Here is a 26452-nt window from a genome sequence, read left to right as displayed (position 1 = left end):
AGACGAATCTCGATTCACTGCGAATCCGGTACAGTAGGAATTAATCCGATGCTCCGCGGAGGCTGAGAGGGACAGAGTCACCTGACCTGGAAGGGTGCTGACGCAGCGCTGAGTCAGCGTTGCAGATCATGGCAGGTTTCGAGGGTGCTTGAGACGGTCTCAAAAAAGAGGCGGCCCCCCGCCGGATGGGGGCTAGCGGCTGTTTCAAGCCGAGGAAGGCCAACCAGGCCAGCAACTTTGGGAACTTTGAAGTGTGAAGACTGAAGAGTGAGGCACATGACGGACCGCCCGCCTCCGGGGGACCCGGGTTGCTGTTGGGCTGTTGAGCCCGCAGCACCGAGAGCGCCTCTCCCAACAACCAACAAGAGCCACCAGCTTCTTTGGGATCTTTTCGCTGTCCTTGCTGTCTCACTTTGCTGTCACCTCGCCTTGCCTGTTCTGCAGGTTCCACTCGCTTGATTTCGCCGTGGTCAGATGCTTGCATGCCAGCTCATTCGCATTGCAAGTGACCGTCTCTCGTTCGTGATTCCCACTCCGGGGCATGTCTATCGGCCCTTGTCACATGGGCCGTATGTAGGCGGCAATTCCTGCTCCTCCGCCGTCTGACCTCCAACCCCCTCTCTTTGTCGTGTCTTTGTGTGCCGTGGTTCGCCTTTGTCTTTTGGGATTGTTCAACCTTCGTCCGGGACTTTCCCTGTCACTATTGCAGGATGCAGTACGTTCGAAGTATCAGCGGTTCGGTCTCCAAGACCTGGAACTCCATCAATCCAGCCACCTTGAGTGGGGCAATCGATGTGATCGTGATTGAACAAGAAGATGGTCCGCTGTCTGCCACCTTTCGTTTGACGAATCTGTACTGATCCTTTGGGATAGGAACCCTTGCCTGTTCACCCTTCCATGTCCGTTTTGGCAAATTCTCATTGCTCCGCCCGTACGAGAAGAAGGTACCGTCTGCCCGCATCGATCCTGGCCGCGTTCCCGCATAACTAAGATTGCTTTAAGGTGGAATTCTCCGTCAATGGGATCAGACAAAACTATGCGATGAAGCTGGGCGAGGGCGGGGAGGCCTTCTTCGTCTTTGAGACGACGGACGAGATTCCCGCCTCGCTCCAGACGTCGCCTTTAGTGTCGCCAACTAGTAGCCCCAAGATGCGCAGCGAGGAAAACCTTCCCCCCTCCCTCCAAGAACCCGATTACCTAGATCTCGATCGAACCAATGGCAGCACAGCTCTTCCCATGCTGTCGAGGGGTATGCGGGCAACAAGCGATTTGGGTGGGTTCTATCGCCTAAATCCTTCTACGGTGTGCTTGATGCTCATAATGCTGCAGGTACCATTACCCCCCTCTCACGATCGCCGGATGACTCCAGCCTGGGCCGGTCCCGGCACGGATCGTTCGGTGATGAACCAAAACAAATCGACCGGACGGTTACGGATACGGTGCTGTTGACCAAGAGCCGCTCCAACAGTGTTAGCGTGGCGGACCAAGTATATGGATTGCAGTCACCTGGTGCGAGCGCCTCGAGCGATGACGTCGGTCCGGATGGCCGTCCGCGAAGTCCCCCGTTGTTATCGCCGGAAGAGGCGATGTCTCGCGCTGTCTCACTATCGAAGAAACTCTCTGGGTCGAATATTCCGTCTCGCGTTACTGAAACGGGTGATCTCATGCTTGACATGACCGGCTATAAAAGCAGCGAGGAGGATGCTCTCCGGGCGGAAGTCCTTGCACGGAAGATCCTCGCCGAGGAATTGGAGGGAAGCTATGATATCGGGGCTCTTATCGGGGCCGACGAGCATGGCAACCTGTGGATCTACAGCAGCGAGGAAGCAAAGGAGGCTGCCAACCGGCGAGCTACGTTCAATGCGATGCGGCCGAGCTCTGCCATGAGCGAGCATGCGATTTCCGACCCAGGGTATCACAGCGATAGTGATCGGTCTATCAATGATAAGCCGATGCCCACCCGGCACCATCGCGCCCAGTCCGATGTCCAACCCGGCTTTCCTACCCCGCCGCAGTCTCCGACACAAGAGCCTCTGGCTACAGAGTCCGCCCGAAACTATGCCAAGACTCTGCGTCTGACGAGTAACCAACTCAAGGCGCTGAATCTGAAGCCTGGTGCGAACAACATGTCGTTCAGCGTTAACCGGGCTACTTGCACGGCGACGATGTATCTGTGGAACGGTAACGTCCCCATTGTCATTTCCGACATTGATGGGACTATCACCAAGTGAGTTCCTTCTGACTGGGTCATCATGTTGGTCGCTAATGAGTATAGATCGGATGCCCTGGGCCATGTGTTGAACATGATCGGCCGTGACTGGACGCATGCGGGCGTGGCCAAGTTGTATACTGACATTGCCAACAATGGTTACAACATCATGTATCTTACGAGTCGATCGGTTGGCCAGGCCGATCTTACGCGGGCCTACCTGTACGGGGTCAATCAGGACGGATACCGATTGCCCAAGGGCCCGGTCATCATGAGCCCTGATCGGACCATGGCGGCTCTCCGACGGGAGATCTACCTGAGGAAGCCCGAGGTGTTCAAGATGGCTTGTCTGCGGGATATCCTCAATCTGTTCAATGGCAAGGAAAATCCCTTCTACGCCGGGTTCGGCAACCGCCTGACGGACGCGCTGAGCTATCGGTCTGTGAACATCCCATCGACCCGGATCTTCACGATCAACTCGAACGCGGAGGTTGTACTAGATCTCCTCAGTCTGAACAAATACAAGAGCAGCTATGTGTCGATGACCGAACTGCTTGACCATTTCTTCCCACCGGTGAGTCTGCTGGTACAGGCTGGAGGCGAAGAATATACCGACTTTACCTATTGGCGGGAGCCCCCACCGGATCTGGAAGACTTCTCATGTACAGACAGTGAAGCGGAAGAAGGTGACCAGGAAGAGGAGGAAGAAGAGGAAGAGGAGGAAGAGGAAGAGGACTACGACGGGGAGCTGAGTGAGGAGGATGGGAGTGATGTGGAAGAGGACGAGGCCGGGGAAGATCTCGGGGCTAGCTACATCTCGCAGGACTCAGTCGATGGATCCGAACTGGCTGACAGCCGCAGTCTTCAAATCGATGAGGGCGTGGAAGAAGAAGACGAGGTCCTGTCTGACGAAGAGCCGGTGGTCTCCCCTCGTCTGACCAAGTCGAACCCTGGGTCTCCGAAGCGATGATCGGATGGCCGTGGATGCATCAACTGCAACTAGGCGGCTCAGTGTCCAGTGCCTGATACCCCGCTACGCGCGATGCCGCTGTGCCTGGACTCTAACATTTATTGCATGGATGAGGTGTTTGTTGATAGATTTGCATGATGGGCGTTTGCACAGGTCGCATAACCATATAGTTACTGCTTTATTCAGCAGCGCATAATGTATGATAGGGAGAATTCGATTTGGCTGTATAGAATGTGCTAGATGAATATTACCTGACTGTTGCACATGTTAATCCTAATAATAATCATGGTAAAAGTCGATAATTCTTGTCGGAGCGGAATGGATCCTGCCGAAGCGGGTCTAGCGCGGACCCCGACTGGCGGAACTGAACGTCTTTCATCTCATCGCCATTTCAGCTTCCATCTTCCCCAGCTTCTTCACCACCCAGCAACCTTTATCGAGCACCGCGCAATCACTCACGGCCGCATCGGACACACCCCAGCAACCCTTCTGGAGGCCATGCCAGCGCATCCCAATTGACCGCCTCGACCGCGTCAGCAACCATCACCTACCTACCCCATCTACCTCTCAGCACCTCAATCACAACCACCACCACAACCACCACCAACACCTTCAAAATGGCCTCACCCACGCACGGCCAACCACCCACCACCCAACCCATCACCCCCCCGCCGAACCCAGCACCAGCCAACCCACCGCCACACAAACCACCAGTGCCAGCACCACCACCGCCCCAACACTCAAACCACCACCAGTGCTCCCCCAACACCACCACCACCGCAAACGCGCCCCCCTCACCCAACCAACCCAAATCCCATCCACCTCCCTAAAAGACAGCGGCAAATCGCGCCGCCCGCGCGACGTCCGTCTAATCCACATGCTCCTCTCCTCCCTCGGCGTAACAGCCTACCAAGAACGCATCCCTCTCCAACTCCTCGACTTCGCCTACCGCTACACCTCCTCTGTACTACAAGACGCAGTGCACCTCGCAACAGAAGGTTATGCGGGAACCACCGACCCCGCATCTTCCTCGCGCGGTGCCTCGGAAGTCAACAGTGTGTCGCTGCCCGCGTTACGGCTCGCCATTGCGTCGCGTCTGCATTATCAGTTCCAGGCTGGTCTGCCGAAGGAGTTTTTGATGGATGTGGCGGCGGAACGGAATAGGGTTGCGTTGCCGGGGGCGAGTAGGGGGTTTGATAATTCGGGGGCCGTGAAGCAGGGTCAGGCGAATCAGAGTGTTGTTATGGGTGGGATGAGGTTGCCGCCGGAGAGGTTTTGCTTGACGGGTCTGGGGTGGGGGATGAAAGCGGAGTGGGAGAGTGAGGGCGAAGAAGAGGAGGAGGTGGTAGAGGGTGGGGAGGGGGTGTTGGTGCGGGGAGGGAGAATGGGTTGGTGGGGGTTAAGGGGGAGGATGGGGAGGGAGAGGGAGATGGGGATGAGGATGAGGATGGGAAGATGGAGGATGTGTTTGGAGAGGATACGGCTATGGGGGAGGGGGATGGTGATGGTGATGGGGATAAAGATATGACGGATGTTTAGACAGGAGGAATCTTTTCTTTGATAATATCTGGCTGGAAGATGGAATGATGGTATCAACTGCATGGAGGCGTTTGGGCGCAGGTCAGGCTCGGTGGACGGGAGATTTTAATCTATTCTTTCTTCTTTCTTGCTTCCTTCCTTCTTTTCATCTATCCGATGCTTCATCAACATCACCGCTTCACTACTATACAATAGCCGTATGCATACACAAAAACTCACAACGCCAATTCCCACATAACAGACAAGTAAAGAAAAATAAGGTAAACCTATATACGCCAACCCCATCCAACCATCTAAGCCTTCTCCCCAGCAGCAGCAGCAGCAGCCTTCTTCCTCCGTTCCTCATCCTCCCTCATCATTTTAATGACCTCCACCCTCCGTTTCTCCACCCGTGCGACCTCCGCCTCCTTCGCGCGACGTCGCTCCTCATGCGTCGAGAACCATTCCTCCCGCGCCCGGTCTTCTTCCTCTGGCTTCGCATGCGCAACCATGCACGCGTTCATCGCTAGTCGTTGCTCCCGACATACCCATGTCGCGGTGACGGTTCGGTTGACGGCGCATTCGGCGAATGCTGTACGGGTCCGCGTTAGTGTAAGTCTTGATGCACATATACGTGGGGAAGTACCTTTGATTTCCGGTGCGCAGAGCGAGCGAACGCGCTTGTAGTAGAGTTGCTTCACTTCGGATTCTTGGGCGGCGGAGAGGGGGAGGGGGTTGCGGAGGTTGTAGGTTTTGCGGGGAGGTTGGGATTGTTGGGGTTCTTGGGATGACATTTTGAGATCTTTCTGTTCCTCTTGAGGTGGGTCGGTTGTGAGATGAGAGAGGTAGGTAGGTAGGTAGGTAGGTGTGTGGAGGGAACTGAAGTGTTGGTGGTGTGGTGTGGTGTGTCCAGTCGGATGGGAGATCTCTCGGAGTCGTGATGTCGTGGGGAAAGAAGAGATAGCAGGGATCAATTCATCATCAATTAGCAGACTCAATCAATCCAGCTCAGGAAGCTATTACTCGTCACGGACAGCAATTGGCGACTGGGGCAGGACAGCTTTCCCACAGAATGCCGGCGGCGGAGAGAAGTTCGAGGCAGTTGCTTGGGGCCTACTCAATCGGGTTTAGTGGCTCCGACTCCGACTTTTCAATTTACTGGACTTTCTCCTCGTCCCTCTCCGCGTAGCATCGACATTATCACTGGTCTTTCTCATCCACGGAAACCAGTCTAATACGGGGAATATTATACACTCACCATGTCGTCTATGCGCAACGCCGTTCAGCGGCGGAACCACCGCGAACGTGGTCAGCTCGAAGGCCGCGAGAAATGGGGTATCCTTGAGAAGCACAAGGTACTTCCTCTCTCCTTATTTCTTTCATGTGCTGCTCTCAACAGATACTGATTAAACTAGGACTACTCCCTCCGTGCCAAAGACTACAACACCAAGAAAGAGAAAATCAAGCGTCTCCAAGAAAAGGTCCGCGACCGCAACCCCGATGAATTCGCCTTCGGTATGATGTCGGGCAACTCCGCCCGGCAGGGAAAGCACGGTTCCGGAGCGAGAGATTCCGCGGCCGCCCGAGGCCTCAGTCACGATGCGATCAAGCTGCTCAAGACCCAGGATGCGGGGTATTTGCGGACAGTGGGGGAGCGGATTAGACGGCAGATGGAGAAGTTGGAGGAGGAGGTGCGGTTGCAGGATGGGATGAAGGAGATTCTAGACGGAGAAGGAGAGAAGAAGGGGGAGCAGGATGATATGGATGAGGATGACATGGACTTTGACTTTGACTTTGGGGACGAGGCCGACAAGAAGTCGAAGAAGCTGGTGTTTGCGGATGATCGCAGGGAGCAGAGGACGTTGAAGAAGAAGAAGCTGCGGGAGGAGGAAGAAAAGAATGACGATTCAGACGGGGAGGATGATTCTTTTGGGAAGGTGCAGGCGCAGAAGAAGTCGCGCAAGCAGATGGAGGCCGAGCGACAGGCCCTCGTCGAGGCGCGCCGAGCCCGGAAGATGAAGAAACGGGCTGCTGAGTCGCGCGCCAACAAGCTCAAGTCGCTGCAGAAGCAGTACAAGGATATCACGGCCGCAGAGCGCGAGCTGGATTGGCAGCGCGGACGCATGGATAACGTGGTCGGAGGCACAAATAAGAACGGGGTCAAGTGGAAGATCCGGGAGCGGAAGAGGTGATGTGTTGCGTCTTTACTTGTGTTTACTGCCTCAATCACTGGCTATGATTGATGATTCGCGGTTCGTTGCATCGGGTTGGCTTGCGGTTGGGAAAAGTTCCAGTGTATTCTACTAGAGTGGCGTTCGAGATACCATTTAATGTACAGTGATCATCAAGACCCTTTTATTGCTATGCTCATTACATACCGCGTCGAATCGTAAACCGCTGGATACCGAAATCATGCCTGCTGCTTCATGTGCGCCACGCGGATGCTCACGGCCCGCTTGTGCGCATCCAGTCCCTCCACTGCTGCCAACTGCTCCACCGTGCGAGACAATCCCAGCAGTCCCTGCGCGGTGAGGTTCGAGCTGGTGATGTGCTTGAGGAACGACCCGAGGTTCACACCTGAGTACTGCTTGGCGTATCCGTAGGTCGCTGTGATCGTTAGCATTTATCCGCAAATTGGGACCGGGAGAACTTACGCAAGGAGTGGTTGACACCAGCCGAGTAATCGCCAACACTCTCCGGGGTCCATTCTCCAATGAACACGCTACCGGCATTCTGCACCTGCGCAACTGCCGCCTCGGCGTCCTGGATCTGCAGGATCAAGTGCTCCGGGGCATAGTCGTTGCTGAGAGCCATGGCCTCGTCGAGATCGCGCACGACGAAAGTGACCGAGTGAGCCAGAGAGCCCTTGACGATGTCCACACGGGGAAGAGCCTTGGCCTGGATGTCGACCTCCTTCTCGATGGCCTGAAGCTGCTGCTCGTTCAAATCGATGGCGATGAGAATGACCTGGGAGTCCACGCCGTGCTCGGCCTGACTGAGCAGATCGGAAGCCACAAACGCAGGGTTAGCGTCCTTGTCTGCGATCACCAGGACCTCACTAGGACCAGCCGGCATGTCAATGCTGACACCGGCGGAGGTGTCGTTGGAGACCAACATCTTGGCGGCCGTCACAAACTGGTTGCCAGGACCCAAAATCTTGTCCACCTTGCTGATGCTCTCAGTGCCGTACGCCATCGCGGCGACCGCCTGCGCACCACCAGCAAGCACGATGCTTTCAGCTCCCACCTTGTGTGCGACGTAGACGATCTCAGGCGAGATGCTGCCGTCCGCGCGGGGAGGAGAGGCAAAGACGAGCTTCTTGCAGCCAGCCACCATGGCGGGAACACCCAGCATCATAGCGGTGGACGGCAGAACGGCAGTACCACCGGGGATGTAGAGACCGACGCGCTCGATGGGACGCGAGAAACGAGAGCAGACCACACCCGGCATGGTCTCCACCTTCAGGCCATCGTTGCTGTCCTTCTGGGCGCTGTGAAACTTGGCAATGTTGGAGATACTGATATCAATGGCCTCCTGCGTCTCTGGGGTAAGCTTCATCAGCTCAGGCGGGAACGGGGCGCGGATAACAGGAGACGTCAAGGAGGTCGCCTTCTCGAACTTGTGGGTGTACTTAAGCACGCCGGCATCACCCTGCTCGCGGACATCCTGGATGATGGGGCGAACGAGAGCGACGATCGCATCGTTGGACTTCTGGGAGGGACGCTTGAGATAGTCCTGGACGACTTCCACGGGCGTCAAAGCAGTGACGACACGAGTCATCTGCATCGTCTCGTCAGCCTTGGGAGTGGGTTGAGCAGGCGGAGCAGGCTCGGCCGCGGGCTTCGATTCGGGAGCGGCGGCGGCCAGGCCAGCCTTCTCCGCCCATGGGCCCTTAGCATCGCCCTTTCTCCGCTTCACCTTCAGGCTCTTAAGGTCCAGGTTCCTCTCCACATCCTCGAGACTGACACCGGCCGCAACGCAGCGGGTCAGAGCAAAGTAGAGAAGATCCGCAGCCTCGAAGGCAATCTCTTCCTTAGTGTTCGCACGGCACAGCTCGTCGGCCTCCTCCATGATCTTAGCCTGGGTGAGCTTGGGCTCGTTGAAAAGACGGGCGGTGTAGGAGCCAGCGGGGGCATCGGCCTTGCGGGCTTGCAGGGTCTTCTGAAGACGGGCGAGGCCATTGTAAGGTCCGAAACAGCTGGCGGTTCCAAGGTGACAGAAACCTATGGGGTCAGCGAGACGAAGCTTAACGGGTGTCTGTCATGACTTACCTCTGCCAACCTGGTTGACAACAAAGACCAAGCAATCGCTGTCGCAATCAAAGCCGACACGGATCAACTCCTGTACGTCACCACTCGACTGGCCCTTGTACCAGAGACCGCGCTTCCGGCTCTGGTAGACACCGGTGCCCGTACGAAGAGCCTCTGCGATGCTCTCATCGTTGCTCCACACGAGTCCCAGACATGTTCCACGCTCATCAGTCACCGTAGTGGCGTAGAGTCCGTTGCTCTGGTCGGCGACAGCACGAGCGGCAATGAGAGAGGCGGCGACGATCTTGCCGTTGGGTTCCTTGTGTTCGAAGGTCAATGCGTCGGCAGACACAACGCTGAGACCACCCTGGTTCAGAGTGTCCTTCAGAGCCTCCTCTGAGGGGGTGCTCGAGTATGTGCGGTACAGGTTCTGAGCTTCCAGGTTCATGCCCAGCTTCTCGGCGAGGGCCTTGACGGCAGACGCGTCGGTCGACAAGCCTGCATCCTTGCGCTCGGTAGACTGGCCCACCCAGGTCTGGAAGGCATCAACCTGGCTCTCAGATGTGTATACGACGAGTCGCGACGAAGGTACAGACTGTTCCTCGGACAGAGCAGTCAGCTGATCGAGGGAGATGAAGATCTTGGCAGCGCCGGCATTGAGGATATCGACGAGGTCTCCGGAGGAGGAAATGGCGGTAGCATCAACATAGACGTCGAGGAGACGGAAGTTGTGCTTGATGAATTCCTCAGTCTGGGCGAGGCTTGAGGCCTTGATGAGGACGCGTCCGAAGTAGGCGATCTGCTTGAGGGAGAGGCTGGAGGAGGGGGAGGCGGGGTCGTAGGAAACGAGGAGGGGAGTAGCCATGGTGGGCAGTGGGGAGGGAGATGAAGCAGAGGATGGTGCAAAAGAGATCAGAGTTGAAGATGAGGTCCCCAAGACCGGGGGGGGAGAAGATAAATGGTCAGGAGAAATGAGAAATCGTCGTGAGTCAGTCCGGGGCGGACCGGGGAGATAAAGAAAGATTCCGCCAGCAATTTCTTCCAGCCCCGCCATCGGAGCCTCTGACCGCCTGCCGTGAATCAGCGGGGAGTGATTGGATCAGGACCCCTCGTCCATGGATGACAGGTGCTTAGTACAATTGGTCTGGACGTGTCCCTGACTCCGAAGTCCCTGGAGCTTGATCCTTTATTCCTCCTGCCGTCGAGTGGCTGACGTTTCCCGATCCTGCTTGCGGGGTGCCCCTCATCTCATCTTCTACTCCGTACATCTCCGTACATCTCCGGGCATCCTCTGCCTTAGCTCACGTCTAGTGAGTGGATGGATCTCACAGGCCACTGTGTTCTGGAATGACCTCACACGGCCATTGAAAGGATATCATGCATTATGAATGGACAGATACTCTCCGATGGTGCTGTCACATCGACGGAAATGGCTACAACATTCATTGCATGCGGCATTCCCCGTGCCGATCTTGTGTTCTATCGGGCTGACGGATGAAATCCGCCGAACTAGATTCCCACCATTCAATAAACTGGTGATCACACTTTCCTTCTACTAGATACTCATTGCTACATACATTTGGTTTTCACCATTTCTAGAATATGATATATGACATTTCTTTACCCTGCGTTGTCTATAATTCTGAGCAGATCTACAGGACTGACTGTACTGGACAAAGTCGTCTAGTATACCCAATAACGGTTCTCCGCGGTGCGCCAGACATTATTAAATGTTTGCTCTCATTCCATGCATCAACTGCTCAGTGGATACACAGGTTTGTCTCTCAAACCTCTGTCAGTCTTGTGGCGAGCGACACCTCACAGGATCTGGCTGATATTGTGACTAGTCACCGTGCTTTGCGGAATAACGGGGGTTAGGGATGTACGGAGCAGTGTTGCTTCACACTAGATCTGGTGAAGAGAGCGCAAACCGATCTCTTTGGTCGAAGTACCACCCGGATTCCTTGGTGGATGTCTCTAGAGAACATCTTTCCACCTGCCTGACAGTTATTTCAGGGCCATGATGCCCTTGAGTTGAGTCACCTGGTCCCAGGAAAAGGAGCCGACCTCCTTCGTTCTCAACACCACACAGTGAGAGACATTTGCTGACCATCAGTGATAAGAAACGGAAATATATCCCGAAACTATTTGACCGGACCCATCGTCTTTCATTGAAATTGTGCCGGATCACTTGCAAGCGTGAACCTATTGTTTTCGCCGCCTGTGAATTGGGTTTATAGGTAGAATTTGGATTCGGCGATCACTTTAATAGCACAGCGCAGCACAGCAAAGAGGTGATGCCTGAAAGAGGCCGTCATGAGTTCTCAGGCTGTCAGGACACCCTTTTTCGAGGAGGCCCTCGTGAGTAGGGCAAAACCGTGTGGATAAAGGGTCCCGCGACTGGCGTCACTCTAACTGGATCGGGAATCCCCAGAAATATTTCCAGTCCAGTCGATCACTTTTGACTTTCCTGCTGGAACCTATTTACCCCTAGTGTGTGAACATCGCTGGATTGCTTTCTTGGCCCGTTGATCCAGAAGCGAGATCATCTGCCCGCCCTCATCATCTGCCCTGCGGTCTGACCTGCCCGAATGATCTCGACGAAAGGCCCTACCTCGGGGCTCGCTCTCGATGTGACGGTTGCACGACGCCGAGCCCAGGCCTAAGTTAAGTTCCTCCTGAGGTACCTGGTGGGTATGTAGTGAGCCCGGAGTACCTCGCTGCTCGCCTGCAAGGACAGCCAGGGTCAGGTACCGACCCGTCACAAATACCAGCCGGGGACCGCAGCGGAATCCACCCTTGCAGGATCCTGCAGGGCCGGCCTCCAATCGGAGCCTCAGATCGGCGGGGGTGGGCCTGAAGCAGCTAGCGGGCTCGGGCTTGGCCCCACCAGGAACCAGGGACTGCCTGTGCGTTACTCGATTAGGCAACCCCTGTGCCAGCTCCGCGCCGGAGGGGCCTTCCCCTGTGCCGTCACCTCATGTACACTGGACGGAGTGCTACAGCCAGTCCCTCCTGTGATGAGCGATTCAGTTGGGTAGCTGCTGGATGGGGTCAGGTCATGGCCCACTCTTCCCCCTCCAGGATGCATAACTCCTCCTGAATCCATCCACGATCACTTCTCCGCATTCTTTTAGCCGGTCGATCGCCTTATTTATACCCGATCTGTCCGCCTGTTTACCGGCTTCCATTCTTTGATTTGTTTTCGTGTCTGTGCAAGGCCGGCTTTTATTCCTGGTCTGCTCGCTCGGTTCCTTGTGTCACTCTTTTCTCTGTATCATGCATTTGTCCTCGCTTTCCCTGTCCCTGACGGCCTTGGCCATCGTCAGCCCTTGTACAGCTCATCCTCAATTTAGGTCCGCTCAGCCAGTCCTGCGGAGTGAGGCCGACGACTCCCAGTCTCGCGCAGATGCCGTCAAGGCCGCCTTCTCGCACGCCTGGGATGGCTACCTCCAATATGCCTTTCCGCATGACGAGCTGCACCCCGTCTCAAACGGCTATGGCGACTCCAGGAACGGATGGGGTGCGTCTGCTGTGGATGCACTTTCCACTGCAGTGATCATGCGCAATGCAACCATCGTCAACAAGATTTTGGACCACGTGGCCACGATTGACTACTCCAAGACAGACAGCACCGTGAGCTTGTTCGAGACTACCATCCGCTATCTGGGTGGTATGTTGTCCGGCTACGATCTGTTGAAGGGCCCTGCATCGGACCTGGTGCAGGACTCATCCAAGGTCGACATTCTTTTGACCCAGTCGAAGAACCTTGGAGATGTTCTCAAATTCGCCTTCGACACGCCCTCTGGCGTTCCGTATAACAACCTTAACATCACATCTGGGGGAAACGACGGAGCCACGACCAACGGTCTTGCTGTGACTGGTACACTGGCGCTAGAGTGGACGCGCCTTTCTGATCTGACGGGCGATCCCACGTATGGCAACCTGAGCCAGAAGGCCGAGTCTTATCTCCTTAACCCGCAGCCCAGTTCAGCGGAGCCGTTCCCGGGCCTGGTGGGAAGCAACATCAACATCGCAACTGGTCAGTTCGCGGATGGGCAGGTGAGCTGGAACGGCGGTGATGATTCCTACTATGAGTATCTGATCAAGATGTACGTGTACGACCCCAAGCGGTTCGGCCTCTACAAGGACCGCTGGGTGGCGGCGGCGCAGTCAACTATGCAGCACCTGGCGTCACACCCGTCGTCCCGCCCGGACCTGACCTTCCTGGCCTCTTACAATGACGGCAACTATGGCCTGAGCTCGCAGCATCTGACTTGCTTCGATGGAGGGAGCTTCCTGCTGGGAGGAGCAGTCTTAGACCGGTCCGATTTCATTGATTTTGGCCTGGCCCTGGTGAATGGGTGTCATGATACATACAACTCGACGTTGACGGGAATTGGACCGGAGACGTTCAGCTGGGATACGAGCTCCATCCCGGCAAGCCAGCAGACTCTCTACGAACAGGCCGGGTTTTACATCACCAGTGGTGCGTATATCCTGCGACCGGAAGTTATCGAGAGCTTTTACTATGCCTGGAGAGTTACCAAGAACGAAACAGTAAGCCATATCTGTCTACTTTGAGCAGGAAGTATCTGACGAATACAGTACCGCGAATGGATCTGGAGCGCGTTCAGCGCGATCGGCAACTATTGCCGCACGGGCTCGGGATTCGCGGGCCTGACGGACGTCAACGCGGAGAATGGAGGCAGTCGGTACGACAACCAGGAGAGCTTCCTGTTTGCGGAGGTGATGAAATACTCGTACCTGGCGTTCTCCGAGGAGGCAGAGTGGCAGGTGCAGACGGGCGGTGGGAACAAGTTTGTGCTGAACACGGAGGCGCACCCAGTGCGGGTGAGTACATAAGGAGTATTGTTAGAGACTAGAGCATATATTTAGGGTATCGTTAGAGTATAATATAGTCAGTGGAGCAGCGCTGCTCTATCTTGCCAATTTTCCATTCCAGGGAAGACACTCATTTCGTAGGGGGGACCAAGTGCCAGTGCACCTCAAACCAGTCCAGTGATCATTCCCATTTCAATCCCCAATCAATAGATGTATACTATTCACCATGACACCACAAAATAAACCCCCGCAAACCCCCTCATACTGATCACTGACATACATACCAACCATCTCCACTTCCGCCCCACCCTCTACTCTGTTCCCGGCCCCACCCGCCCTGATTTGCGCAGATTTGAGCATCTTCCTCCGTCACCAACATGCCAGTACCTTGGGAGCTTGCCTGTATGTACCTTGGGGACTGTTGATATCTAGCACGTAGAGAAATGGAGGAGTATCTCTAATTCTACACTTCTAATTTTACTCCCACTCAATAATTTCACACAAGTCTTTCTTAGGTTCTCAAGCAAAAAACAACTGTATACTGCCACTACCACTGTCAACAGAAAAGAAAGACACATCAAAATAAGAGAAAGACAAGAGCAAGAAGAAAATGTGTGGACCTTCACGACCCAGTTCTGGGAACCTCATCGCTGTTATTTTTCCTTATTCATCTTCTTCGACGTCTTCTGCATCATCATTATCTTCTTCTTCTTCATCTTTAGAGTATACAGAGAGGGAACCATGCACATCCTACTCTCTCTCCTTCCAAGATATTACCACCACGACCACCAATAATACAACCCCCAACGAAAGCAAAACAAAAGCCCTCTTCCGCATCGCCTCTCCTCAAACCTTAACTCTGTTTCGGGGAAGTAAAGGTGTGAATGTGCGAATTGAGTATGTGTCTCCCAGCTACATCCCTTCATTTTTTTTCATTACCTTTGTTACTTTGCTCAATGTCCGAAGAGCTAACATTGTAGATAGAAAGTACGGAGACCTCACAGCACCTATCACGAGTCCTCCGTTGTATGACTTTAGGGTGCCGTTTCCGGGGATTCAGACGGGAGGAAAGGGGGAAGGGAATGAGGAAGTTGAGGTGATATTGCCTGAGAGATTGGAGTTGGGGGTTTCGGAAAGGGGGATTGTGGGGAGGTTGGTGAGGGTTAGTCTTTTTGGGGACGGGGAGGTTGATATGGGGAGGGGGATTGTAGGGTATAATTAATTCTTTCTTGAATTCTGGGTTGGATTTGGGTTTATTTGTGGGATAGAGGGTTTATGATGGCGTTATTTGAGTGTTGGGATGGGTATCAGGATGGAATGGAAATTAATCGAGTATACATTGTGTTCAGTCGACAGATATATGTTACGGTGATGGATAAATACATCACGAACAAAGTCTAAAGATGGGTTACAGCTTCAAATCAATCGAATCCTCCACGCCATGCACATACCGATGCTCCGCCTCTTCCCAGTTGATCACCTTCCAGATGTTTTGGGCGTAGCTGGCTTTATTATTTAGATACTACAACGTATATGTCAGCATATTTCCACTCATAGGCGAAGAAAGGAGACTCGCCTGCAAGTAATAAGCATGCTCCCACATATCTACCCCAAACACTGGAATGGAATCCATCACTGGGTCCTGATCCTTCGTAGTCTCGAGCTCCAAGTACCCCTTCTTCTCCTTACTCACCAGCCAGCCCCATCCACTTCCTTGTATTCCTAGAAGCACGGCCTCAAAAGCATCGGTGAACTTTTTGACCGACCCCCACTGTTTTTCAATCGCAGCCTTGAGAGTCGGTGCTGACCGGTCCAACTTCGTAGCTGGGGAGTCATATGGAGCTAGGTTCTTCCAGAACAGAGAGTGGTTGATGTGACCACCACCGTTGAATTTGAGCTTCTGCTGGATGCTGATAATCTGGGTGAGGTCATTGCTGTCGAGGGCGGAGGCTTCTGCGGCGAGGGCGGCATTCAGGTTGGTCACGTAGGCTTGGTGGTGCTTTTTGTGGTGGAGTTCCATGATCTCTTTCGAGATGATGGGCTCGAGGGCCTTTTTTGTTGTGAGCTATGGAATGACTTGTTAGGGGTTGAACTTACATCGTAGTCGTATGGGAGAGGTGGGAGGGTGTGAATAGGGGCCATGTTGACTGCTTATGTTGAACTTGTATTTCTTTGACTGGGAATGGTGGTAATGTCGACGATAGGGAGTGATGAAGAAGATGATGAAGAGGGTAAAAAAAGAGCAGAAGAGGGGTAAAAATGGCACTGGATCATGACATATTGAGGCACTATTGTCCTACAAGGTACTCTATCCCGCCAATCCTGATGGGTGGTGATTGTCCGATGGGGACCTTGCGCACGATTGAGCAGGTTTCGAGCCCGGTCATTGGTGGGTGTACCACCAGCTGGTGGATGGAGACTTCAAGAGATGATCTCACGGAGAGGTACTAGTCATAACACCGGGAATATCTCCGACCCAGAGGCGTGTGTAACTGCACTGGAATGGAAGGATAGCACTTCCACTGTTTGGCAACCCTTGGATGGGACGAATCAAGGTGTCCCGCCACGGCCAATCAGTGGCCTGGAGATCTCATACTTTCTCCGACCGGGCTAGCCACGAGCAGCTAGTACAAAACCAACGGTACTTATTGACAATACCGTACTCCGAAGATGGTCGTAAGAGCCATACATGCCAATGCGGGGTAGGATTCAACCTCGGTCTATCCATGGACTGCAACAAACAGAATTACAGTAGATATAGATCGGTCTCCACAGCAATAGCCATGGTCTCAGTCCCGTCATACATTCATCATGTCTGCCTCCGAGCAAGTTCAGCTGAACAACTTCCCCTCCATCTTCTCCCTGGAGGGTAAAGTCGCCCTCGTCACCGGTGGCTCTCGCGGACTCGGACTGCACGCTGCAAGTGGGTAGGACAGAATCCGTTGCACCCCGAGCCAACCTGGATACGATGGAAACATTGACACCCTCATAATCTCAGGCTCCTCCAATCAGGCTGTTCCAAAGTCTACATTACCTCTCGCAAGTCGTCCGCCTGCGCCGAAGCCGTTGCAGCCCTGAACGCTCTCCCCAACAAATCCCCCCATGCAACCGCTATCGCCGTTCCAGCCGACAATTCGGATCTCGACAAACTAGACCGTCTCGTTGCTGAAGTCACCAAGACGACCTCGCATGTCGACATCCTCTTCGCTAACGCCGGGGCCACCTGGGGCGAGAAATATGACTCCTACCCCGCCGATAAATTCAGCAAGGTCATGGACCTGAATGTGAAGAGCGTATTCTATACTATCCAGAAATTCACGCCGCTGCTGACTGCACGGGCTACACGCGATGACCCCGCACGAGTCATTGTGACAGGGTCAATCGCGGGCATCACGTTGGGTAGCTTAGGTGCCAATGCCACCTTCAGTTACTCTGCCTCTAAGGCGGCCGTGATGCATCTGGTACGAAACCTGGCGGTAGAACTGGGTCCTAAGCATATTCTGTGCAACGCCATTGCGCCTGGGCTCTTTCCGTCGAAGCTGGCGAATGGGCTGATTGAGATTCAGGGAGGGAGGAAATACCTGGAGAGCAAGTCGCCCAATCGGAGGCTGGGGCGGCAGGAGGATCTTGCGGGAGTCGTAGTATTTCTGGCCAGCCGGGCAGGCAGCCATTTGAATGGAGCAGTCATTCCAATCGACGGAGGCACGCATTTGACGGGGCGACTGTAACTGGTGCTTGGACCATGGCATCGACTGCGGTTGGCACTCGGGGTCACACAGACAGTTGCAGCATCTGCATCTGGTTGGTTGGTCTCTTGTGATGTTTGCCACCAGGCGACACTTGGCAGCCTGAGATGTTCTCTCATCGCTGGCCTCAGGTCCCCACTGGAGTCCTCGCCCCGTGGGCATAAGTACCGCCAATACCCCCCACTTTTGTGTCTTCTCTCTGCTTCGCTTTCTATCTCTCTTCGTCTTTTCCTCTCCGTCTCCCCTCCTCCACCCCTCCTCTCTCTCTTTCTTTCTTTCTTTCTATCTCTCTCCCCCCCTATAAATATATATATACATATTAGTATATTATGCCAGGCAAAGAAAGAAGGCCCACTGGAAATGTTCCTCATCGTATATATCATCTAAGAGCCGTTCATCGATGCCTGATGATGTGTTTTTTCATCCTGAGATTCAGCCTACCTGAATGGCATAAGGTCTTGCCCTGGATGGCTAATCACCATGCATGGAACACGTATGCGGATTTCCCATGCATACGTCAGCAAAGAACATTTACAGGCCGTCCGAAGCGATTATCTCCCATTCGAACAGTATCTGCTGGTAACGCGAGCTCGTTAGTTTACTATGAGGTTTCCAGAAACGGGTCCAGGCTTTGTAAGCCATGGTGGGCTTGCTAAGGCTCTTGAGATACGGTACGTATGAAATTGCGTACCTGGAAAGGAGTGAGAACTTGAGAAATGTCGTCTCCTGAGTCCGTCGACATGGTCATTTCTTATCCGAGTCGTATATATTTATGATCCGAACCCGAGGTCTTGTGCTAGCTTCCAGGACGCCACTCGATCGTTCACAAACCCTCCCGAAAAATCGAACATCAACAACACAGAGATTTCCTAGCTCTCCCCAAAATATCATGGCGCTGGGCTGGTGGACGCCAGGATGCTAGACAGAGCATGGCCTTCAGGAAGGTGGAGGGAGGTGAAGTTGCTGTGGTCTTATCCCCACCTGGATCCGGTTTCGAGGTGAGCTAAATTAAATTATAGAGTTGACAGCTGGCAGTGGAACTGACATGCTGGTGACAGATCAACACACCATAGTGGTTTACGATTGTGGGGAATTGGCGACAGTACGACTATAACTATCGAACGGTACTCGCCCGTGGACTGGTCCTCACCTTTCCCATTTCCCACTGGCAAACAACGGTGCCCGTACTGTCACACATCCAAACAGAGAGATGACCAGACATATCGCAGGGCTCACCAAGGTGGCGGCAGACGCAGAATGTCACTCTGTCGGAAACTTCCGCACCTACGCCTAGTCTTGGGAGGATGCCTTGGAGATCATTGCGATCTAGGCTCTATTTCCTCATTGGCTGATCTTGGAATTACTCGCAAACGGCCGCATCTTTCTCCACGGCCCAGCGCCTCGAACATTATCAACATGAGGTATATGAGACCGGAAGGCTACCTTGACCATCAGAGTCACAAAGGTACTGCGGAACCGTGAAAGCGCGAATGATGCTTCAAGGCCCCGGTTGAATTGTATACTCTGCATGTCATGGAAGAATGCAAAAGACCCTGGCGTGCACAGCAGAATTATCTGCCAGGATGTTGCCTGCATCCTCATATCTATCAACAAAATGGCCACCCAGTTCCAGCAGTCCAAGACGCCATTTTTTCCCTTGGAAATAATCGAAGAGGTAATACCAACCAGCAATCTTCAAGCATCAGACTAATTAACAACCACAGACCGTAAAACACATTATGACCACCAGCAAAGTCCACCTTTTATATCTATCTAGCCATTTACCGATTTCTGGGAGCGACTCTGGGTCTGGGATTGATGCCGTAGGGATACAAGCAAGCAGCAACCATGCCAAAGATTGTTCCTGGATAAAAATGCGTGGTTCTGGCCAATTGTGTTCACCAGAGAGATTCACTGCCTGATTTCCGTTGAGACTCTTCGAGAGGCAGTGTAATTTGAGGGAGTCGCTTGAAAAAACCTGGTTAACTCGTCTTATAAGATCCATGTTGGGTCTTTCAGGTCGTTGAAAAAGCATCCTAGCAGCAGATGCTTCCATCGAATATATCGTGTGCAGCCCAGGAGACTGCAATTATCCTGTCTCAGCAAGAAGAGACAAGTTACTTGGCAGAAAGAGCTAACGTCACTTACTACATGCAACTCATCCTACTAAATCTATCTCCAAACATCATCCAACATGTCGACCTTTGAGGCGTGGTGGATATGGACTGTTGGCTTGGGGTTGCATTTTTTCTGACTGGCAATGCGTACTCGACTCCAAGGCTACGATTCTCGTGCCACAGTCAGTTTTCTTGAGGGGTTAGTCAGATTGATTACTTTCAGCGACTATTAGATCAATGACCTTGTGAGAGGCTAAAGCAAGTGGCCGTGGAAAAGGATTTCGGAAAGATGATGGCGGGTGACAGTGAGGAACAGTTCCTTCAAGGAGATGATGTGGAATCAGTTGGTGTGATGAATTACGAGATTGACCCAAGGCTGGAAGTGTGATTGATGCAGCCCATGTTTGGGAACATCAAGATATCCTTGTGAAGCCTGCTAAAGGGTATGTTCCCCCCCTCCCCTGTTCTGGTTGCAAGTGCTGATCCGCCTGTGAAGGGTGTAAGTTCTCTCATATCTCCCTTCAGAGCAATTCTCTTGGTGCAAGATGTCCAGCAGTGCCAAAGTTTTCATCAGAATATGTTGCAGCAAAACCAAACTGAGTGCATGGGTCAGCGATGATTCATTCTACGGAAATTCTTATGCCCGACTAAGGTCTATTCCTCAAGGTTTGCGCTTGATTGAAGCCTAGCCCAGCCAATACGGCACACTGGCAGGTATCATACTCATAATAAGATATGCCTCCCGCAGGGTCAACTTCATGTGCCAAAAGGGCCACAATGGGGCCCATCGGGATGGAATCAAGTGCGTGAACATTTGGGTTCTGTGGCGCCGTCAAGTTCGCTTCTAGTATTCCAAGTTAGATTTGTCTCGTTCATCAACGGCACCGGTGGCGGATATCGCCAGTTATCACGGAGGAAGTAGCTGTGGTGGAAGAACTGGGGAGAATATAGGTGGATGACAGTAGATTGGTCGAGGCTTGGCGAGGATACGATGTTGGATGGAATGAATGGATCTGGACATGCGATGAGGGATCCAACGCTATGCTTACTTCTACGAAGGCCAAGGTTGCTCATGTTGATTGCAGCTCAATCACACTACTATACTTGGACCGACAATCATTGGCCTATGCTTGCTTATTGCAAGGCCATCAGCGCTCTTCGGAGACGACCGAAGAGAATTGCCACCAAATCACAAGCTCTTCCTATCTCAGGGATGAAAGAGCGCCTCGCAGACAAAATTGAGGAGGTCTTGTGCACAAACGACTCCGCCTAAAAACGCAAGCACAACCATTGAGGACTATATAGCTCAGAAGGTCCTGGGTGTTCAAGGGGCCTTGGGGTGTCACTACATCAGGACTGCCAACTTGCAGTGTTCTTTGTTCATGAGAGCTCGATATCAAATCATTTTTATCTCTGCTGCAGTTTAAAGTGGACTTATTCGCGATGCCATTGAACCACGACTGCACCTGTCATGGCAACCTTAGGTATTACACAGGCGTCGAGATGATCGACTCAAGGGTCCAGGTTGTTGGGAGACTTGAGGACCCAAATGTCCCTTATCCAACAACAGCGGGTTGGCGTGGATCACTACTACAATTCCTCGCACAGGATTCAAATGATGGGAGATACTTCAAGGCGATTATCGAACAATCACCCGAAAATTCAACCCAAAAATCTCTTTCTACAGGCCCCGAGGGGCAGAGATCAAACCCGATGGGGATATCGTACGGAAGGCGGTACAAAGAGATGGTTCGATGATAAGTATACCTGTCCTTTCAAAGGCGAAAGAAGCGCCACCCGCGAAGGAGTCTTCGTCGATCGGATAGCTGCCTTTGAAGCCAGCCGGAAAAGAGGGACATCTTCCAAGCATCATCGAAACATCATCGAATTGAGACTCAGAGCTCGGAAGACGAGGATGGGGATTGATTGTGATACATGGGACAAACTTTTAAGTCCAGGGACTGGTCCGGCGATGGATGGCAACACAGCGAGTGAGGACGGTGGTAGTAATCTTCTTCGAAGACCCTCCTGAAGAATGACTCGTTATAATTACTCATCTACTCTTTCCCTAAGTGTTGATTAATATGCATAGACGCACTCTAATTTTCTACCAAATATCACACTGCGTCTTATCAATGTGTAAATCTACAGATTAGAAGAGCTCTTCAAAAAGCAACTGCCTGCTTACGCTATACTGTCACATACATGGGGAATAATCAGGACGAAGTATCATTTCACCATATTACCGACGGGAATTCCGAACGTGCCAGTACCGAATTTAGGCAGCGCAGGATAACCTTGAACGACTATGTATGGATTGGCACCTTGATTATCACAGAGTGACAACAAGCTTTTTAGCCGAGACGCCTTTCTTTAGAACATCCACACCATCCTGGATATCTTCCAGTGCTTTCCCAACAACCTCAGGGTCTGGCTTTGGTTTAAGGCGTTTATTCTCCAGGGCTTCTGAGACAAAGTCTCTCCAAATACCGTCGGCGACATATTTGTTGGAGTCACAGGTTAGGAAATTGGAACTGACTAAATAAGGAGAAAAAGGGAAGCGGTCAGTCACATGTAGATAGATACTGAAGATGAGTGAAACCACAAGAAACTTACTAAATATCGGAGCAAATCGTTCCGTAGGTTTATCATATGGCGAAACACAAATAGTCCTAACATCCACATTCAACTGATCCAGAATAGCACGCACCAATTCAAAACTCGAAGGTTCAGAAATCGCATCAAAGACGCCAACCAGGTCCGTATCGGTGAGCGCACTAGCCAGATCCTCAACAACAGTAGACGACTTATAATCAAAAACCGCACTTGCGCCTAGAGACTTGACCAACTCATGGTTATGCGCCGATGCAGTCGTGATGACTGTTAGACCTACTGCATCTGCGAACTGAATAGCTGTTGCGCCCACCGAGGACGCACCACCCCAGATAAGAATCGACTTTTTTCCTGTCGGCTTCACCACCCCAGCACTAGCAGAGGGTATGGGAAGATCGAGGCTTTCTTTGAGGAATAGGCCTGCCGCAGCAGTCGAAATAGCCTGCGGTAGCACCGCGGCTTGTTCAAAGGTAATCGAGTCGGGGATTCCTGCTACCGTGGTGTCCTTCACCAAGGTGTATAACTGGAATCCGGAATTGGCAGGATTCCCTGTCCCGAGACAGTGGCAATACCTATAACAGTAATAAGCATATGATATATTTCCATGCGATTGAAATCGGCCACAGTATATGTAGTACTTACGCGACGACTCGCTGGCCGTTGGTGAAGCGGGTCACACCCGGGCCGACATTGACCACCACTCCGGCGACATCGGTGCCCAGAATGAAGGGCCACTTTCCTAGCCAGGGAGCACCGTATGTCCTGTGGGAACCATGAGATCAAAACTTGGATGCTGTGTGAGGGGGTAGGAAGTTCAATCGTACTGGATTTTCCAGTCAGCGGGATTCTACGGGGAAAAGGAAATTAGCTGATACTGATATTGATGATGGAATTGGTGGTTTGATCGTACAATAGAAACAGCAGCATTCTTAATCACGATTTCTCCGGGTCCTGGGATGGGATATGGGGCATCTTGGATGCGGAATGGATGCGCAGTAGGATCTGGAATCCAGGCAGCCTTGTTTTGGGTCATCTTGTGAGGGAGGGGGGTATAGAATAGAGGGTGGATAGTTGGGATTGATACAGGAAGATTAAATTAGCGGACTTCCCGAGATTTCAACAGTAAAAGCTCCTTTTTTCTTGTTGATAGGAACAGAAAGGTGCTATTTCAACAGATTATTGCAAGATCTGAGAGGCACCGGTGCTTGCGACCACTTTAAATGGTGTTGAAGGCGTTCAAGCATCAAGCCAACCCCGCCGGATTACTCATACGAGCCAGGCCATTAATTACAGCTGACACCATATTATCTTACGGTTTGGCGCTATATGTCGTATATTATGGGATTATATAGCTAATTTGGGACCTTTCTGTATAAAGGGTATAGATGTTTGCAGTACTAGAATGATACTGTATCGAAACATGTATTAGAGTCTGCAAGCCTTCTCCACAGTCATCACGTAATACGGCGAACGATAGCCACCATAAGGAAAAAACGCGTTTTGGTGTTTTTGAATTTTACAGTTCATGATTTACTCTCTCATTCTGCCGGCAGATTCAACTTGCCTAATCTACGCAGGTCCAATCTACGCAGGTCAAGTCTACGCACGCAGGTCAAATCTACGCAGGTCAAAGCTACGCAGGTCAAAGCTACGTAGGCAGGCAGGCAGGCAGGTTTTAGATATCTAAACCGGGTATGTTCGGATAGCTCGTATTTGATTATAAAGAGATAGGTTGTTAGGACACGAAGCCGAAGAAAACGAGTGATATTGGTTTTCTAGCTAGGAGACTTCTGCTACGCGGGATGAAAAGGACAACAACACAGTGGCCAACGTGACGAGACACGTGACGCGCTCGCCTACCGACCAACCGGCTGTCCGGACATAGGTTACCTAATTCTATGACATCATAAAATACGACCTACCCGTGTAGATCTGATATCCTTATTTGCCTGCGTAGATTGGACCTGCGTAGATTGGACCTGCCTGCGTAGATTCAACCTGCGTAGATTCAGAATGAAAGGCAGTGGAAGATTGGCAGGCGGTGATCAAGGCGGTCAAAGGTCAAAACACAAAAACACGTTTTTTCCTTATGGCGGCTAATCGTCCGCCGTAGTCATCACTTGGATCTTACATAAAAGATTACCAATCCAATCCTCCAGATGCACATCTGCATTGGTGCGGGCAGAGGAGACGATTTAACCTCGGTTGCGGGCCGGAGTTCTTCTCCGCATTCCCCTGGTATCACCTCCCCCTCTTCCCCTCTCCCCTTCATCTCTCCTCCACTTCACCTCAAACTCCTCAAACTCCAGAATCATCATGTCCGACTACCAATCCATTGCAGCCCGCAAGCAACAGCACCTGGAGTCTCTCATCCCCTCCGAATGGCGTCTGGACGCCTCGCAGATCCCCGCGGGGATGCTCTCGCCCGCCGAGTCCATCACTCAGACCTCCGCCTACAAGAGCATCAACGTCACTGCCATTCCCCGAACCTGTGGCCTGCTCACTTCCCATGAATTCCACATCACCGAAGACTACAACGTCCGCGCACTCCTCGCTGAAATCCACTCCCAACATCTCACCTCCGAGGAAGTCACCCGCGCATTCTGCAAGGTCTCTTCCTCATCGACCCCTTCCACCCTACTCAACCACTAATCCCATTCCTTCCCCCCAGCGCGCCGCAATCGCTCATCAACTCACCCGTTGTCTCACTGAACCACTCTTCACTCAAGCGCTCGATCGCGCCCGCGCCCTTGACACCCACCTCCAATCCACCTCCCGTCCCATTGGCCTTCTCCACGGCCTTCCCATCTCCATCAAGGACACCTTCCACATCGCCCACACCGACTCCACCAGTGGCCTCGCCGCTCTGGCCTTCTGCCCGGCCACACAAGATGCCTCCCTCGTGACTCTCCTCCAGTCCCTCGGCGCCATTATCATCACCAAAACCAATGTCCCGCAAACCGTCGGCACTCTCGACACCTGTAACCACCTCTTCGGCCGCACCCTCAACCCCCTCAACCACCGTCTCACCGTCGGCGGCAGCACCGGCGGCGAAGCCGCCCTCCTCGCCCTCCGCGGCTCCATGATTGGCTTCGGCACCGACATCGGCGGCAGCGTGCGCATTCCCCCAATGTGCACGGGTCTCTACGGCTTCAAGCCCAGCCAAGGCCGTCTACCGTACGGCGGACAGCAGGACGCAGGACATATCCCTGCCAAAGGACGGATCGGGCTGCAACCCGTTGCAGGGCCACTGGCTCGGTCAGTGGAGGACATAGGATTCGTGATGGGGGAGATCGTGCCCCGGGCGGAATTATTCGGAGAAGATTGCATTCCTGGTACATGGGGACCATCACCACCCTTATCAACCCCGAAATTGAGAATCGGTGTCCTCCGCTCCGATGGAATCGTGGAACCTCTTCCTCCTATCACCAAAGTCTTGGATGAAGTGTCGCGAATCCTGCGCTGTACCTCAGACGTAGAAATCGTGGAGGTTCCCGTGCCGCCGGCTCTTACGAAGTGCCAAGGCCTTGCGAACAAATTGATGGGGATTGACGGGGGCGGGCACATGATGGATCTGCTTGAGAAAACGGGTGAACCGCTTACACCCTGGTTGAAGGGCCGGATGGGACGGAGAAAGGAGATCACGGTGTCCGAATTGGGGGAATTGCAAATGCAACGGGCGCGGCTGGAGAGAGAGATGTTGCGTATGTGGACGCTCAATGCCGCTGATGATGATAGGATACGACGAATTGACGCGATCATCCATCCCGTGGCACCGCACCCAGTCCCTGAAATGGACCGGTACAATGCCATCGGGTATACCTCGTCGTGGGTGCTGTTGGATTATCCGGCCGGGGTAGTGCCCGTGCGGACGGTCCGAGAAGATGATCTCGAGCTTGGGAGGGAGATGACGATCCCTGTAAAGGGGAGATGGGATGAGGCGAACCGCAGGCTGTGTATGTGCATTCATCTAGATCAGAGTCTTGTTGAGATATGTGAAGCTGACTTGAAGAATCAGGGACCGAGACCACCGTCGACAGACGTGTGTACCTGGACTCGCCGCTGAGCGTGCAGGTCATCACACCCAAGCAGCACGATTATGATCTCTACCGGGCGATGCAGATCATCGACAAGGCGATCCGATCCGAGTCAACCAAGCAAACCGAGACAGCCAAGCTATAGCC

General features: G+C 53.0%; 12 protein-coding genes across 12 annotated transcripts; 8 read left to right on the top strand and 4 right to left on the bottom strand.

Moving 5' to 3' along the window:
* Positions 1-362: 362 nt before the first annotated feature.
* Positions 363-3443, top strand: BO94DRAFT_534547 (putative lipin Smp2). The gene is made up of 5 exons (XM_025611576.1): positions 363-819; positions 874-944; positions 1003-1273; positions 1330-2227; positions 2276-3443. Exons 1-5 carry the CDS (start codon positions 711-713, stop codon positions 3177-3179), a joined length of 2253 nt encoding a protein of 750 aa, XP_025468018.1. The 5' UTR covers positions 363-710; the 3' UTR covers positions 3180-3443.
* A 523-nt stretch (positions 3444-3966) lies between these two features.
* Positions 3967-4485, top strand: BO94DRAFT_450386 (putative transcription initiation factor TFIID, 31kD subunit; the record flags this gene model as incomplete). Its single annotated transcript, XM_025607537.1, has 1 exon — positions 3967-4485. A coding segment is annotated over one exon (519 nt), but the record flags the coding sequence as incomplete, so codon positions are not given.
* Positions 4486-5035: 550 nt separating this feature from the next.
* Positions 5036-5491, bottom strand: BO94DRAFT_452045 (uncharacterized protein; the record flags this gene model as incomplete). The annotated part of the gene is made up of 2 exons (XM_025607544.1): positions 5036-5289; positions 5344-5491. Coding segments are annotated over 2 exons (402 nt in total), but the record flags the coding sequence as incomplete, so codon positions are not given.
* A 398-nt stretch (positions 5492-5889) lies between these two features.
* Positions 5890-7048, top strand: BO94DRAFT_491075 (rRNA-processing protein UTP11). Its single transcript, XM_025609142.1, has 2 exons — positions 5890-6052; positions 6113-7048. Exons 1-2 carry the CDS (start codon positions 5957-5959, stop codon positions 6887-6889), a joined length of 873 nt encoding a protein of 290 aa, XP_025468015.1. The 5' UTR covers positions 5890-5956; the 3' UTR covers positions 6890-7048.
* Positions 7049-7107: 59 nt separating this feature from the next.
* Positions 7108-9945, bottom strand: BO94DRAFT_515487 (histidine biosynthesis protein HIS4; the record flags this gene model as incomplete). The annotated part of the gene is made up of 3 exons (XM_025609923.1): positions 8969-9945; positions 7352-8920; positions 7108-7304 (listed from the first exon to the last, which is right to left on the bottom strand). Exons 1-3 carry the CDS (start codon positions 9810-9812, stop codon positions 7108-7110), a joined length of 2610 nt encoding a protein of 869 aa, XP_025468014.1. The 5' UTR covers positions 9813-9945.
* Positions 9946-12090: 2145 nt separating this feature from the next.
* BO94DRAFT_491068 (glycoside hydrolase family 47 protein) lies at positions 12091-13899 on the top strand. Its single transcript, XM_025609141.1, has 2 exons — positions 12091-13507; positions 13556-13899. Exons 1-2 carry the CDS (start codon positions 12227-12229, stop codon positions 13811-13813), a joined length of 1539 nt encoding a protein of 512 aa, XP_025468013.1. The 5' UTR covers positions 12091-12226; the 3' UTR covers positions 13814-13899.
* Positions 13900-14402: 503 nt separating this feature from the next.
* BO94DRAFT_464392 (uncharacterized protein) lies at positions 14403-15014 on the top strand (the record flags this gene model as incomplete). The annotated part of the gene is made up of 3 exons (XM_025608061.1): positions 14403-14515; positions 14606-14693; positions 14781-15014. The coding sequence occupies 3 exons, from the start codon at positions 14403-14405 to the stop codon at positions 15012-15014; spliced, it is 435 nt and encodes a 144-aa protein (XP_025468012.1).
* A 186-nt stretch (positions 15015-15200) lies between these two features.
* Positions 15201-15980, bottom strand: BO94DRAFT_594827 (superoxide dismutase; the record flags this gene model as incomplete). Its single annotated transcript, XM_025616210.1, has 3 exons — positions 15890-15980; positions 15369-15842; positions 15201-15314 (listed from the first exon to the last, which is right to left on the bottom strand). Exons 1-3 carry the CDS (start codon positions 15932-15934, stop codon positions 15201-15203), a joined length of 633 nt encoding a protein of 210 aa, XP_025468011.1. The 5' UTR covers positions 15935-15980.
* Positions 15981-16603: 623 nt separating this feature from the next.
* On the top strand, positions 16604-17815 carry BO94DRAFT_574691 (oxidoreductase, short-chain dehydrogenase/reductase family; the record flags this gene model as incomplete). Its single annotated transcript, XM_025615034.1, has 2 exons — positions 16604-16719; positions 16791-17815. The coding sequence occupies 2 exons, from the start codon at positions 16604-16606 to the stop codon at positions 17518-17520; spliced, it is 846 nt and encodes a 281-aa protein (XP_025468010.1). The 3' UTR covers positions 17521-17815.
* A 3251-nt stretch (positions 17816-21066) lies between these two features.
* BO94DRAFT_46636 (uncharacterized protein) lies at positions 21067-21754 on the top strand. Its single transcript, XM_025608158.1, has one exon. The coding sequence runs from the start codon at positions 21205-21207 to the stop codon at positions 21685-21687; it is 483 nt and encodes a 160-aa protein (XP_025468009.1). The 5' UTR covers positions 21067-21204; the 3' UTR covers positions 21688-21754.
* A 108-nt stretch (positions 21755-21862) lies between these two features.
* Positions 21863-23470, bottom strand: BO94DRAFT_534541 (zinc-binding alcohol dehydrogenase family protein). The gene is made up of 5 exons (XM_025611575.1): positions 23179-23470; positions 23093-23115; positions 22911-23030; positions 22272-22840; positions 21863-22193 (listed from the first exon to the last, which is right to left on the bottom strand). The coding sequence occupies exons 1-5, from the start codon at positions 23299-23301 to the stop codon at positions 21988-21990; spliced, it is 1041 nt and encodes a 346-aa protein (XP_025468008.1). The 5' UTR covers positions 23302-23470; the 3' UTR covers positions 21863-21987.
* A 1114-nt stretch (positions 23471-24584) lies between these two features.
* BO94DRAFT_556084 (putative general amidase) lies at positions 24585-26450 on the top strand (the record flags this gene model as incomplete). Its single annotated transcript, XM_025613840.1, has 3 exons — positions 24585-24878; positions 24940-26224; positions 26287-26450. The coding sequence occupies 3 exons, from the start codon at positions 24585-24587 to the stop codon at positions 26448-26450; spliced, it is 1743 nt and encodes a 580-aa protein (XP_025468007.1).
* Positions 26451-26452: the final 2 nt, after the last annotated feature.

Source organism: Aspergillus sclerotioniger (assembly GCF_003184525.1).
Source record: "Aspergillus sclerotioniger CBS 115572 chromosome Unknown BO94scaffold_12, whole genome shotgun sequence".
NCBI lineage: Eukaryota > Fungi > Ascomycota > Eurotiomycetes > Eurotiales > Aspergillaceae > Aspergillus > Aspergillus sclerotioniger.
The sequence above is the reverse complement of the archived record's forward strand: the minus strand, read 5'-3'. Positions and strand labels throughout refer to the sequence as shown.